Here is a 15,190-nt window from a genome sequence, read left to right as displayed (position 1 = left end):
TTACTAACCATTTTAATATTAACCATATAATATTAGTAGCAGTAGCACTAACCACAAACATAGGAAGAACACATTCTTCAAGAGCTGAGACAAATGACTGAGGGTAAACAATCTTGAAGTGACTTCAGATGGCTTAGCAATAGCTCTGAATGGCATAAATTTTGTTTCACCAGCAACAGCAAAGACCAGCAGGTTCATATATTGCTGAGCTAAAGGAAGTGAGTGACCAATAGTACTTATTTATTTAAGAAACTTTTGACCAATTTTTCCACGTACAAAACCAATACAAGATATAAAATAACAACAAAATATCATACTGAAAAAAGATAAAAGTAGTCATACCAAGGATCTTAAACATTATTAAAATTCAGGCAAAACTGAACAAACTTGGGTAGAAATGATGGTACCAGGCAAATGTATTTTGAGTTCCAGAACAGGAGTGCCATGCCATCACAGAATAGGTCCTCTTTTCATTAGACATCCATGTAAACTTGGAAGTGGGGCATCCAGGAATGGGCTTCAGAAGAAGATCTCAGTTGATGGGTAGGGAGAAGGCAATTGTTTGGATAAGCTGATCCCAGGCTGTATAGGGTTTTAAAAATTAAAGAGGTCATTCACATAATCAAAAACTTCTATCTGGGTTAGGGAGTTGTGTGTGCTCTCAATTTTTGGTTGTGTGGAAGCAAGGTAGGAGGAAAACATGGGTAGAAGTGATTGTGTGGGGTAGGAGGAAAAGCTACCCAGGTTTTCCACTTACCTTGCTTCCACACAACCAAAAATTGGGAGCATACATAACTCCCAAACCCAGACAGAAGACAGTTTTTGATTGTGTGAATGACCTCAAAATCTGTTAACCTGACAGCCATATTCTGTGTCCACTGATGGCCCTGAATATTTTTCAAAGGTAGCATTGCCTGTAATACATTGTAGTAAACCAGCCTGGATGTCAACAAAGCAAGGATAACTGTGGCATGTTAATTTATTTCCAGTAGTTGATACAACAGTTGCACCAAACAAAGTTGATGAAAGACTTTCTCTGATCATCAGAACTGAATCTAAAAACAAGCTATGAAACCAGGCTTTAAAGGGGAGGGCAACCTCACCCAAAACCAGTCAAACACCACTTCTAAACTATCAACCAACCACCATTTTGTTGACAGTTTCAGCTTACTAGCCTTCATCCAGCTCTTTATTGACAAAGTACTCATTCAGGACATCCAGAATAGCATCAGGATTATGTGAAATGAAAGAAAGGGTTAGATCTTATCCACGCATTGATGGCACTTTGCTACAAATCTACAGATGAAATCCAAATCCTCAATAAAGACAGAATGTTGTGCCCCATCAACAAAGGTTATTCCTTTTTTCTGTGGTTTCCTTCAGAGATCTACATTTAGCCTGATTTGCAGCAAGGTATAAATCTTTTAATGAGATCCCTTACTTTACTCATCAGCATATCCCTGAAGTGATCTCCCATAAGGAAATAAAAGATGGGGTTAATTACACTGTTTAAAAATGCAAAAGGCCTTGTAACAAGGTATGCAATATTGATTTGGACACACGTGCAATGAGTAAGCTTCCAGAATTGTGTCCGGGAGGCAATCCTAACATTGCGCATTATGTGATATGGAGTAAAGAGTACTGAAAAGATACACACAGCCATGACAACCAAAGTGAGAGGTTTCTCAAGTGCCACTGTAGCAGTGGGCTGCAAGTTGCGGCTTTTAAGGAAGGACAGTGTCTTCATGTAAAAAAAGCACATGACACACATGGGGATTAGAAAACCAAAAAATGTCAAGCTCATGCTATAGATTAGACTTTGGACTGCATCTCCTGAACTTGCATAATCAATACATTTTTGGGAGTCGTCTGTATTCGGAAATGTAATGAAGATGAACATGGGTGACAGCTCCAATATAACCACAATCCATATGGCAACTGAGAAAACAATGGCCGTTCTCCTCTTCTGGAGGAAGTGATTTCTGAAAGGATATTTCATGAGCAGGTATCTGTCAATGCTGATCAATGTAAGGAAAAGGATGCTTGAATATAGGTTGGCATGCAGGAGGAACCGGTTGGCTTGGCACCACGTGGAGTCATACGACCATTTTCCTTTGGAATAACTTGACACCAGCCATGGAAGTGTGCATAGGAATGCAAAATCCGACAGTGTTAAGTTGAACAAGTAAATGTTACCACTTTTCCAGTTTTTGAGACAGAAGATGTAGCCAAAAACAACAATGCTGTTGCCAGTGATGCCTAATACGAACTCAGATGCATACATGATGGAAAGGTAATACTTTTCCAAAGATTGAGTTGTCACTGAGCATTCTGCTGAGCCATTCGCATCCTAGAAACATAAAACCAATGCCAATAGTAAGAAAAAAATTGCATTGCTCTTTACTTCATACACACAATAGCAAATGAGATTGTTGCAGTATCACATTTCCACCCCTTCAGTCACATATTAGATGAACCACTGGTAAACACTTGAACTATATGTACACCCAGTTCCTGCATAAAGCAGAAGGGATTATGAAACATTTCTGCAGAAAAAAATTAGGTCCTGTATTTCATGTTTGTGTATCAAATGATGAAAGAAGCTGATTCTGAGAATCTTTCTATATTATTTTATTTATTATTTATAGCTATTTATTTATCATATTGATATACTGCCTGATATATGCATCTCTAGGCAGTGTACAAAATCCAAATTACAATATAAAAATAAAAACAAACTTTTACAGAATAAAAACAATTAAAAACAATTCACAGAGTGAAACAATTGAAACACTTTCATAGGATAAAAACAAACAGTTAAAAATTAATTTTATTTAAAAGCCTGAGAAAACAGGTGTGTCTTAAGGGACTTGAAAAAAAATATATATGGCAAAGGAAAAGACAAGCTTTTCAGGGAAGTTGGTGTGTGTGGTGGGGGTGGGAAGGGAATACATTTTCTCATAAACAGTACCAATGCCGATAGATTTAGGAAATGATCTTGATATTTTTGTGTCTCTTTCATAATCTCTGACTAAGAATAATGACTTACTGTCTCCTGATGTTTTTCTTAGAACAAGAAGCCTGTTCAGCTGGGAATTAAGAACACAGACATGCTCTCATTCCCAGTTACCTCGGGCTCAGAGCCCCAAGGCAGCTGGGAAGCCGCAGCGGGCTCAGGAACAAAACTCACCTCTAGGGATGGGCAGCATGGCTTGCTGTGCGGAGGAGCACAGAGATAGGCAGCAGCAGAGGCCAGTGGGGGAGAGGAGGCGGTGGAAGGCGAATGAAGCAGCCAGTGGGGAGAGGAGGCAGGAGAAGCTGAATGAGACGGCCTTGGAGGCAGGGTGGCGTGAGTTATTTGGCTGCATCTGGTCAACTGTAGTTACGCCCCTCAGGGAGAGTACTTGTATGGGTGACAGGGTTTGTTGGAGTGTACCTGGGCACAATGTCCACACTTTGGATCCCAAGTGAATAGGCTAAGACATGGCAAAGAACCTGGAAGTAACCACTGATGAGTATGTTTTTTAGAAGCATACTGTCTCTGAACTTGGAGGATTGTAATATAAGCCATCATTTAGATATACATACATACATATACATACACACACACATGATTCATAGATAACTTAAATTAGGGGGAAATGCCCTCAGTTCTAACCCTTTATTTGTTTGTTTATTAAATTTATATACCGCCCTTATTAAAACAATCCCAAGGCAGTTTACAGCAAAATTTAAAAACAAGATTGTAAAAAAAGACACAATTAAAATATTAAGCTAAAAATATAAAACAAATCTGATTAAAAATTTAAAACACAAGCATAAAAGCAATACAAAGTACAAAGAGCAGCAGCAGAGACAATCATAAAAACCTGGGTAAAAAGCCACGATTTAACATGCTTTCTAAAATCTGTGATGGAGACTGAGGAGCAAATAGCCACAGAATATCATACACTTGTGTCCTAATCCAACTAAGAGCCACACATAGATCAAAGCAGGGTTTCATGCATGCATCTCTGGCTGAAAAATTGCCACACTGTGCAGGATTCCCTAACTTAGTCCTTCCAGGTATGCATAGCCTCCATTAGTTATTCTAGAAACTTCCAAATAGATATTCAGGAGGATGTGGGGGGAAAGATGAAAATCCGAAGATTCAGAAATGAATGCAATCTGCTCAACACAAGGTCGATTTTATATGGACGTTATTAGATTCCAATCAAATCTAAAACTATTTTACCTGTTTTGGGGGTGGTGGGGAGCCTTATTTTAGCATTTAAAAGCAAAAAGAGGTGCCAGGGTGCTAGGAGATTATCTGTAATGTGCAGAGCCTTCAGCAGGAGGAAGCAGCAACCTGACCCGCCTTCCCCCTTTACCAAAAAAGAGACACAAGTTGCCTTGCAGAACTGGCAGGGAGGTGGCAGCGATCTGACCACCCAGCGCCCATCAGCGCCCTGTGGCAGCCAGCTGCTTCTTTTAGGAAGAAGAGGCATGGAAGTGCCTTTGAACCACACCTGGTGGGAGCAGTTAAGACTGTAGAGCTGGCTGCAGCGGGTAGGTGGCGACCGGACCCTCCATCCCTTCCTGTGGTCAGCCTGGCTGTCTGGTCACAACAGACGGAGACACACCAGGCTATCTCTAAGCCTTTAAATGGCCTCTGCACAGGTGTGAAGAGGCCATTTAAAGAAATAGCACAGTGTTTTATTGTCTAGAATATCGGTGTTTTTGCACAAAACATTGATGTTCTAGTGGGAAGAGGGAACCACTGGGTTATCCCTCTGAATGGCCTCCCGACGTGTATGCAGAGGCCACTTACAGGCTTAAAGATAGCCCGGTGTGTCTCAGTCTGTTATGAGGAGCTGACCAGGCCGATTGCAGAGGAGGGTTGGTGGGTCCGGTTGCCACCTCCCTGCTGCTGCAAGCCCTGCAATCTTAACCGCCCCCACCAGGAGCAATTCAAAGGTGCCTCAGAGCCTCTTCATCCTAAAAGAAGTGGCCAGTGGCTGCAGGGGGATGGCGGGAAGGGTACCAGTTGGTCAGATCACCTCCATTTCCCTGGCCGCGCCACTGCCAGCTCTGCATGGTGCCTCTGTGCTTCTTGTTCGGCAGGGGGGCGGGGCGGGTCAGTACTGCGGGCTCTGCACATTACAGATAATTTGGGGGCACCCCGGCGCCTCTTTGTTTTTATTTCTAAATGCTCATATTAGGCTCTCCTCCCTCATACTCAAATTGATTCAGGTCGATTCGACTCGAATCTGGCTGATTCGATTCAACTTCGAATCTAATCACCCTTTTAGGGGTGATTTTATTTGAAGTTGGAACATTTCGAGATCAAAACCTTTTGCGCATCCCTACAGTATGAAATCTGCAGGCAGCTGCTCAGTAGTCTCAGGCCATGCTCCCAAGGCAGTGGTCGCAACATGTGAGTGTTCTCAGACCATAGCAGCAAGCCAGGCAATGCTGGCAGGGGCATTCCTACATCAAACTGAGGGAGGGGGAGAAGATGTGCAACAGGACAAGAAGGGGAAAATAAACAGCATGCTGCAGTGGAGTGAGGCTGGTTAGTGGCAGTGGATAGCAGTCTAATGCCTGTGGTGGCAGTGGCCTAGGACTTGCAGTTCCTGTACCCCTCCCTGCACCCATGCATGAGACAACTGCCTCATCATGCCCCATGGAAGGGCCACCCCTACACATAGCTGTAGGCTGGGATCCCTGTGTACAATCTCTGTACAATCATCCATTTCAGACATAAAAAGGGGGTTAAAATGAACTTGCATAGAGGGAAGTACAGCAGGTTCCTCTGATAAACTATTCATATTCAGCACAATGTTTTCTTGTAAACTGCCCAGAGACATAGGTTTTGGGCAGTATATAAATAGATTACAGGGAGGGAGGGTAAGAAGTAACATGGAAGAGAGCTGGTCTTGTGGCAGAGAGCATAAATTGTCCTCTTTGCTATCTGCCCTTAGGGGATGGGGCCGCCTTGAGAAGAATACCTGCGTGGTTGCATACAGAAGGTAGGGTTGGGAAAAACTCCTGCCAGTGATCTTAGGAAAGCCGGTGCCAGTCTGTGTAGACAGCACTGAGTTAGATGGACCAATGGTCTGACTCAGTATAAGGTTTGGAGAAGTCAGACCTCACCTCAGTCACTCATCTTTGGTAACATCCAGATTGGACTGTTGCAATGCGCTCTACGGGGCTGCCCTTGAAGACAGTTCAGAAGCTTCAGCTTGTCCCGAGCACTGCTGCAAGGATGTTCATGAATACAAGTAACTTCATGAGTGCCATACCCATCCTGCAGCAGCTTCATTGGTTACCAGTCTGCTTTCAGGCTATGTTCAAGGTGCTGGTCTTGCCCTTTAAAGTCCTACATGGCTTGGGGCCAGGGTATCTGTTGGACCGTATTTGCCCATATGAACCTGCCAGGGCCCTCCCTCTCAGCATCTCCGGCCCTGCTCATGGCCCCACCACTAACAGATATCCAGTTGGTGGAGACTAGAGACAGGGTCTTTTGGGTTGTGGCCCCATAACTCTGGAACACCCTCCCTGAAGAGTTGCTCCCTCTCTCAGTGTTTTTTTTAAAGCAATTAAAAACATCTATGTATTTACTTACTTATTTAAGTAGCCTCTTTTTAAAGAGTCTTTTTAATGTTTTATCTTCTGCTTATATCTGGTAGGTTTTTTAGTTCTTCATTTTTTAGCTTTTTATTAATAACTTTTAATTTGAAACTTAAAAATTTGTAATTTTAAATGTGGTTTTAGCCTGGTCTTTTAACTCGTTTAACTTCATTAATCTTTTACTTCGCATTGTATCTGTTTTGTTGATATTTTGTTGATGTTGTGAGCTGCCCTGAGGTTCACAACATATAAATGTTGTGTATTTATACTGTATTAAAATATTTATACCCAGGGTATAAATATTTTAAATAAATAAGGCAGCTTCTATGTCCCTTTGCAGTTTTCATTAAAGCCTCATTTCACATTCGAAAAAAGTATTTGTAGGAGCTCAACATAGAGTCGATCAGTAAGGGGGGGAAATGGTGGGTAGAACAAAGATAATAAAATACAAGCATAATTATGCTGATTCCACTAATCCTTAATTGAGGTGTCTTTTAAGAAACCAGTTGTTCTGAAAATCTGTCACACACAGTGTTCTGAACCTTGGAAACAGTAGAAAGCTTTTCCTGTGTGGATGCACCTGCAGAAAAGTACCCAAGCACTGGCATGAAGATCTCCACCATGCAGTTTCATGGATTTCATATGCATTAAGAGATTACTCAAAGTGATCCCTACTAGCAGATATTTAAGCACATTTTACAGATCAAATTAAAAAAGGAAATCTATTCTGGCCCTTCAGTTATGTTCCTTTATTCAGGTGTAATATAGAGATTTCACATTGGTGCCTTATGTTCTGTTCAACTTGTAGCAAATTGTTTCTATCTCACAGAAGGGAAAGTATCACAGACAAGTGTAGCTACAACCAATGCACATATTGAAGTACAATCAATGTTTGGGGACAACAGTTTTGTGACAGAACACTTCAAGAGAAGTAAAAAGATCACTTTGAAGAACAAATAATTAACATTTAGAAAGCATACTAAACTGTGTCCATACATGCTGAAAGCAAAACTGACCACATCTTCCACATCCACATACTCTTTAAAATAATACCCAGGATAAAAAGTCATTTAAAGACAAAGCTTTTACCTTTCACTAATTTTGATGCTAAAAGTTGCCTATATTGGGGCAATATGTTCACAGTTATGACAAGAAAGCATTAAAAAATGACAAAATTCTATGTAATAAATCTGAGTGATACTCAGTTCTCTCTCCTTTGCTTAGTACTTACCATTCTGTTGAATGGGTACTGTCTTGTAACAGGCACAACTTACTCTTCTAACTCAGTAGAAGGCAGTGTGACAGAACTCTTCAGATCTAATTTGCATACTGTGTAGAAAGTGGTTAATGATTCAAGGGTGCTGGAAATTTGCTTGGCTGTGATAAGTGTGTAGGCAGTTTCACTGAAATAGAAGGCATTGCAAAATTCATCTTGAGTCAACTCACTGTAGGAAATATTCCAGTGCCCTATTCAAATCTAACAAATGCACTATACTTACGTGCTGGAGTATATTCTTTAACTCCAAAAAAGGCTTTCTATTAACCAGGGAATGCAGAAGGGTGCTCAGATACCACAGGTTTGAATTAGAAAACATGTGCAATTCTGCTTTTGAGAGGTACTTATTATAGGAATAAGTCTTTTGTGACTGACTCACAGGATGAATTGTCATGTATCTAGCCAATCCCTGTTCTAATCACCATGGCTAACATAGCACAGCTTAAACAGAAATACTTGGATTTAAGCCTATTTAAATACAATGTAAATGGAGGATGAAATCAGGTAAATCCCAGGACCTTACTTACCTGGCTTGTGGATTGGGTTCTGTCAAGACTCATTCAGTCATTTAATGTCTCTTTGCATTTGTAACCAGAGCTGTTGTCAAATCTTCCCAGAAGCTAAGGTGGCCTTATTTATTGCATTCTCTGGAAAAGTGGTATATGCAGGTAATAGATTTTGCTCAGATCAATTTTTCTCTGTTAGAACAATATATATAGCCTTTCTTGCACCTCCGGATGACAAGCAGATAACAGGTGTCCTCTAATATTTCTGGATCTGCCGTTCTGAAACATCTTACCCTCATCAATCAGCACCACCAGCTCCATCACAAGGCAAAGCTTAAATTCATACTATAGAGTGGAATTAATATGAGCAGACTTCATGGTCTTCTCACACACCTATACATTAACTAATCCCACCCTGCAGACTGGCCTACATATAGCGAGGTCTGGGGATGGTTCTGTAGCTCAGTGGTAGAACTATTTTGCATGCAGAGGGTCCCAGGTTCAGTCCCTGACAAGGGATGGAGAGCCAAACCTAGTGTAGTGGTTAGAGTGTTGGACTAGGACTGGGAAGACCTTTGTTTGAATCCCCATTCAACCATGAGACTCACTAGGTGACTCTGGGCCAGTCATGTATCTCTCAGCCTAACCTACCTCACAGGCTTGTTGTGAGGATAAAAATAACCATGTACACTGCTCTGAGCTCCTCTGAGGAAAAAGCAGGATATAAGTGTAAAAATAAATAAATAAAATGAAAAATCTCTTGCCTGAAATGCTGAAGAGCCACTGCCACGCAGAGTAGAGAATGCTGACCTATGGACCAGTGGCCTCACTCAGTATAAAACAGCATCCTATGTGCTTCTTCTCTGTATGGAGCAGCATACCAAAATACGCCCTCCACCTTCAGGTCAAAGTAGTATAATCCAGGATTTTACTGCACTGATTCTACTCCATTTTCCTGTGTAAAGTATATAATTGTTCTAAGAAGAGACCCCCACATACCCCTTTTTACTAGTGGTGTGGGGATTAGAATAATTAAATTTAGGGTTGAAAGAGGACTTATGGTCCAACCCCCTGCATTTATTGCCCAGATGTAGTTGCTTCCTGTGCCACTAGATAATGTGAGATGCACCAGACCAGGTGGAAAGAAATGATGTGAACATTGTTCCCCATTCCAGCTGTTTCTTTCAGGAGGGTGACTCGAATGTGAAGAAGAACCATGTAGACTTCTCTCATAAGAATGAACAGTGTTACTGGTAGAAGTTCTAAAGCGAGTGATATATTTAATAATCACAATTCTTAGAATACCCTTACCACAACTCTTGTGAGATAGGTTGGCATAAATATCACCATATTGCAGATGGCGGAGGTTGAAACAAAGAACAATTTACCTAAGACCACCAAGTGAGGTAATGAAAGAGAGATTTTGAATTGGGTACTTCCTGATCCATATTTCAGTCTTAGGCCAAAATTGCTCCCAATTAATTCACCTTCCAGGATGCTGTATATTTCCATTGGTGTTTGTTTTGCAGTCTATGGAACTTTGCAGTCTGTGGATCATTGCAGTCTGTGGAACTCCTTATCTCATGAGGAACTCCATCCTGGCATTCTGCCGCATTTCTTTTCCAGCAGGCTTTAAAGCTGTCTGGAAGCGAAGCCTTCCTGGAAATGTTTGTGTTTTACTTCTGCTGCTCATCTTGCTATATGATTTTGTTGTTGATATGACTGTATCATTCTGAACTTGATAATTGTTATTTGCTTTGAGCATTCTGTAACTGGCATGAAAAAGTGGGCTGTGCATTTTCAAAAACAAATAAAGCTGAACACATTACAACATAGAACTTGGTTGAACGTGAATTCACCAGCGCTTAGTTATTGCTTAGTTGTAGACGAAGACAGGACATTTTTCATACTGACTTGCTCTGCATATCAGATTGCCACTCTTGAGTTTTCTTCCAAGTCATAATCGTCTTCCAGTATTTAGCATGTGTGTTGAGTCTTCATCCTGATAAAATATGTTAGAAAAGAGCCAAAGCACTTTTATTGACTTACACACATGCTTAATTTTTCCATTGAAATCAGTGGGAGACATTGTCTCAAACATTTCTAAAAAATGCTCCTTAGGTCTCAGTTTCACATAAGTTCACCAAAGCATTTTTGTTCATTTAGATAATGGAAATGACCTGTCTCATATCAACTAACACTCCACAATGACCCATTAACGTTTATTAGAATAGAATGTAAGAAATTTGAGACACCCCAACGCCTCCCCTCTGCAAATGGAAGGGATGAAAATCTTAAGGGTTCTCAAATAAAAGGGACTAGCTCTTCCCCTCTGCCACTTCTGCCCCCCCCCTTCTTTTCCCCCCTCCTGGGCCTTGCCTCCGCTGCCAGGCTGGGCCTGCCACCTCTAGCCTCCATGGCTGGGTCGCCGCCGCGGCAACCAATCCTCCTGGGTGCGCCTCAGCCAATCAGGCGCATCTGCTGCCCAGCCAATCAGCTGGGCTCTGGGACGCACATTCCAAGGCACACCCAGGAGAATTAATATAATAGAGGATACTGCAGGTTCTTGCCATGGGTTGGCTATTATGTCTCCACAAGACTCATGAAAGCACAAGGACAAGAAGGTTGAGAGGTCAACAGCGTTTTATTTCTCACCCAAACCTCAGTGGTTTCCAGCATACAAGATCAGCAAACATCTCTGATATCAAATCAAAGCTAACAGCTTTAAGATTAATAATGCCCCCTCCGCTTACTCCCTCTTTTTGTGGTTAAATCTTTCGATTTCCTTTCCCCTCCTTACCAAGAAAAAAAAAACCTTTCTCTGTTCTTCCTCTTCTCCTGCCTTGGTACCTGGTAATTAATTCGGGGGCGCTCCTTCTTTCCTGACAATCCTTAACTTAAGTACCCTTTGACAGGTCACCCACACATCATTTTTTTCACCTTTCCTAATAATGATTGGTCAAATGAATCTTGACCATTGTTGACCTATATTCCAATTTGTTACCCCCTTTGACATATTAGTTCATTGGTTAGGCCCAGAACATGTGTAAATGAAACTTTCAGAGCCTGCATTTCTGGGTGTAACAACCACCTCATGCGGAAGGTTGTGGCGAGCACATTCTATTTCTGATCCCTGTTTTCGGCAAAAATTAGGAAGAAGCTTCACTTTGGGGAACTGTCCCGATCATGCTATTAAATCACCAAGAAATTAGGTGGGGGCATGGAAGGGTCTGGGGAAGGTACATCTAAATTTGAGCTGGGGTGTGGGTGGATTTGAACACTTAACTGGAACATGACTAAAAACAGCTATCTGGAAAGCTGGCAACACCTACTACCAGACATGTCAAGGAACATGACCAGGCATGCCAAAGAACATGACCAGCTTGGTAGGCCTGAACTAATGCAGAGCACACAGGCCAACTTAATCATAAAATAAAAATGGCCTCTGCTCTGCCTTACACCAGTAAGACCAGTAAATGGGACCAGTAAGTGGGGAAAAGACAATTTTGATTGCTTCATAGAATATACTGTAGGCCTTAGACTTGATAGTTTGTACAATATACACCCACAAGACTGCACATGTACATTTACAGACCACTAAGTACAGTATCAAAAATTTTAAAAATGAAAAAAGTATTTATTAAAGTGTGCCTGATGCCCCAAACCCATGAACAGATACTTTGAAACTGTAGTTTGCAAGCTTAGGTTCATGGGTCTGTGGCAGTACAAAAAGACAGTGCAAGAATCTCTTGAACCTTGTAGTCAAAAGTCAGATTACTTTGTTTAGCAAAGGAGGACTCAGAAGCAGTTTGGTCCATTGCATTGCCACTGGAACCCAACTAGCACACCAGCACAACAACTGCCATGCTCATTGACATGTCATGCCTACAGTCCTTAGGGAAGCAATATAGCTCAGTGGAAGAGCATCTGCTTTGCATGCAAAAGGTCCCAGTTCAATCCTTGACATCTGGGAACAACTCTTGTCTGAAGCCCTGGATCACAGTTGCATGACGGGCAGACATTCAGTAGGTAGAGCTTTGCCTAGCATATGAGGATGGAAGCAGCTGTTAATATTCTGTTTGTACTTCATCTGCTTGGCAGCCAAACCTTGAAAGGGTGCAGTTCCCATCCAGTGTTCTCTCTAATTTTTGTCATCTGTGTGCGGAATGAATTCTGTTCTGGGCGGCAGTATCAAGGCAGTGTGCGTGCATGTGCATTCAGAGTGGGGTCTTCCTGATTCAACCTGAACGGAATTTTAAATTAACTGAGTGGACATCAAAACACTTTTGAGCGCACACACGTGTGCACAACTTAGAGGGAACACTGTTCCTATCTCCAAATACATGGGGGAAACTCAACAGGCTGTTATTTGACATGACGATGCCATCTATTTTCTTAATTTGTAGAAATTCAAAACATTTTCTTCAACAAATCCATCAAAGATCCTCATACACAAGATGGACCATCTAAAGAGAAATTGAGTCAATCTGGGCTTCTCTTTATGAATACAGAAAAATCCATTATAAAGATGTGGGGAAAGATCCAACAGTGGTCTTGAAGTTTCATGTCTGTTTTTCATCTTTGGCTCCTCATAAATTTGCCATTTTCCCATAGATTCAATTTTAAAAACTGACACATGTTCAGCAGGTGATTCTGTGTTAAAATGTCCCTTCCAGCATGGACAGTACAAACAGAAAGCTTTGAGTATCCACAGGAGGGGTGTGGGTGGGTTGGGTGAAATAACATGATAAAATGCTTCTTCACCTCTCCACCCATAATACACAGACACTCCCATGCCTGAGTAATAAATGATAATAAAAGTCAATTTAATAAGTCGAATGACAACATATGCAGCAGCACACAAACAAAGACCAGAAAAACAGGAATCTTTTAGACAGTGCAACCATTAGAGCATAAAACTGTCTTAGCCTTCCACCTGAATGTATCTAAAGAGGGGGAGAATTAGATTTCTGGGGGCACTGAGTCGCCAAATCGGAAAACTGCTACTGAGATGGAACATTGCATACCCCTGTCCTCCCTACCTCAGAAGGCAAACATGTGCAAAAGGACTTCTCCTGATGTCTCACCGTGCAGGTAGATTTATGTGGAAAGAAACAATCCTTCAGATAGACAGTACTGAGCTATATGGTCCAATGGTCTGGCTCAGTATAAGGCAGCTTCCTATGTTTCTGTGTTTTTCAAACCATTTAAAGCTGCAAAGGTAAAAATCAACACCTGGAGTGGATCCCAGAAAGAAATTCTTAAGCTGCTTCTGGAACATTCTGCCTCCCAAGACCTGCCACTGGGCACATGGGACTTGCAGCATCCAAGCCTCTTGATTGGGTCCAGGACTGGCTCCCTCTCCCCCTCCCTCTCTATTTTTGCCCCCTACAGTCTCTGACCTTTCCCTGGTTCAATGTAAGCTGCATGTTTCTTGCACCAGGAGTTCAGATGCATTATTTCCCAGAAGCTGTCAAAGAAGCATCACCCAAGGAGAAACCTCTGAATTTTCAGAAGAATTCAGAAGGGCATCTGATGAAATGCAAGTTATCAGGGGAACAGCTGTGAGAAAATCTGGTGTGTCTGTGCAGGTAGTAGTTGTACATGTCTGAAGGCTTGGGATCCCTTTGGATCCCAACCATCATCTAAGTAATTACACTCATGAGCTGAAAAAGAGTGGGAGAAAGAAGAAAATTAAAATTAAAAAAACCAGAACAAGAAATGAAAGGTATACAAATGTAGTCCAGAAAAAAATATAATTTACATAATAAACTTTTATGTTTTAGATTTAAAGAGGGCAATAGATGAAATATGCTTGCAAAGGTTACATATTGTTAGGCTGCCTTTTCCCCCAAAGATATCCTTGGAAGGAAGATGCATTTGGATTCTAATCATTATTATTATTTCTTCCAGTAATGCATTTCCTGGCTGAAATAACATTCTGTGAAACAAGCATGTCCCAAGTTCCCTCCCTGGCATCTCCAAGATAGGACTGAGAGAGACTCCTGCCTGCAAGCTTGGAGAAGCCGCTGCCTGTCAGGGTAGACAACACTGAGCTAGATGGACCAATGGTGTGACTTGGTATATGGCAGCTCCCTATGTTCCTAAATTGATCCTGTGACAATAGCAATCCTCTATTGTGGTGCAATTAAGATCATTAATGGACAACGCTGTCTAGTCTTCAGTGAGGTATCTTGTCCAATTATATAATGTACACTTGAGTTGCAAACAATTTCTATAACTTAGTAATTCTTCCATAGATATCAGCATATCATTAAACTCTTGTTAATCATAAATAGATCATTCCTAAGGATGATATATTTAAAAATAATAGTTGGGTTTGAATGGCAAAAGATTGCACGTTAATAACAATCCCATGTTAGGAGTCAACTTGCAAGATATAGTTGTTTGGTCTTTATCTGTCGTACCCAATAACTGTATTAGCTCTGTTGCAACTCCTGAGATATCTCAGTAAATACCAGAAGTGATTAAGTCATGAAACATTTTGGTTAGAACATTTTCTCCATGCCATGGTAGTTGTCACCCCTTGCTGATAAATTATGTTAATGAGGAAAAGATGTTGGTCATTCACTGAGTCCTTGAGTTTTGTCCAATAAATGTCAAACATGTTTGTGTCAGGGATCTTATTTTGGACATATATAAACCAGCCACAGTAAATTTTCTGTACAGTAAATAATGATGATGAGATCCACTCATTTACCAAGGGCACTTGGTGGGCCTTGAGATTTTACTTACACACACTCACATACACGCGCGCGCGCGCACACACACACAC

General features: G+C 41.3%; 1 protein-coding gene across 8 annotated transcripts; it reads right to left on the bottom strand.

Moving 5' to 3' along the window:
- Positions 1 to 219: 219 nt before the first annotated feature.
- SUCNR1 (succinate receptor 1) lies at positions 220 to 10,398 on the bottom strand. 8 transcript variants are annotated; one of them, XM_053304247.1, is made up of 3 exons: positions 10,309 to 10,398; positions 7,844 to 8,015; positions 220 to 2,350 (listed from the first exon to the last, which is right to left on the bottom strand). In XM_053304247.1, the coding sequence occupies exons 2-3, from the start codon at positions 7,844 to 7,846 to the stop codon at positions 1,394 to 1,396; spliced, it is 960 nt and encodes a 319-aa protein (XP_053160222.1). In that variant the 5' UTR covers positions 7,847 to 8,015; positions 10,309 to 10,398; the 3' UTR covers positions 220 to 1,393. The 8 variants fall into 8 exon arrangements, with proteins under 8 accessions (XP_053160222.1, XP_053160219.1, XP_053160216.1 ...); XM_053304244.1 differs by having other exon boundaries at positions 8,416 to 10,392; XM_053304241.1 differs by lacking the exon at positions 7,844 to 8,015 and adding an exon at positions 8,416 to 8,535 and having other exon boundaries at positions 9,706 to 10,392.
- Positions 10,399 to 15,190: the final 4,792 nt, after the last annotated feature.

This window comes from Hemicordylus capensis, chromosome 3, assembly GCF_027244095.1.
Source record: "Hemicordylus capensis ecotype Gifberg chromosome 3, rHemCap1.1.pri, whole genome shotgun sequence".
In the NCBI taxonomy this organism is placed as follows: Eukaryota; Metazoa; Chordata; class Lepidosauria; order Squamata; family Cordylidae; genus Hemicordylus; species Hemicordylus capensis.
The sequence above is the reverse complement of the archived record's forward strand: the minus strand, read 5'-3'. Positions and strand labels throughout refer to the sequence as shown.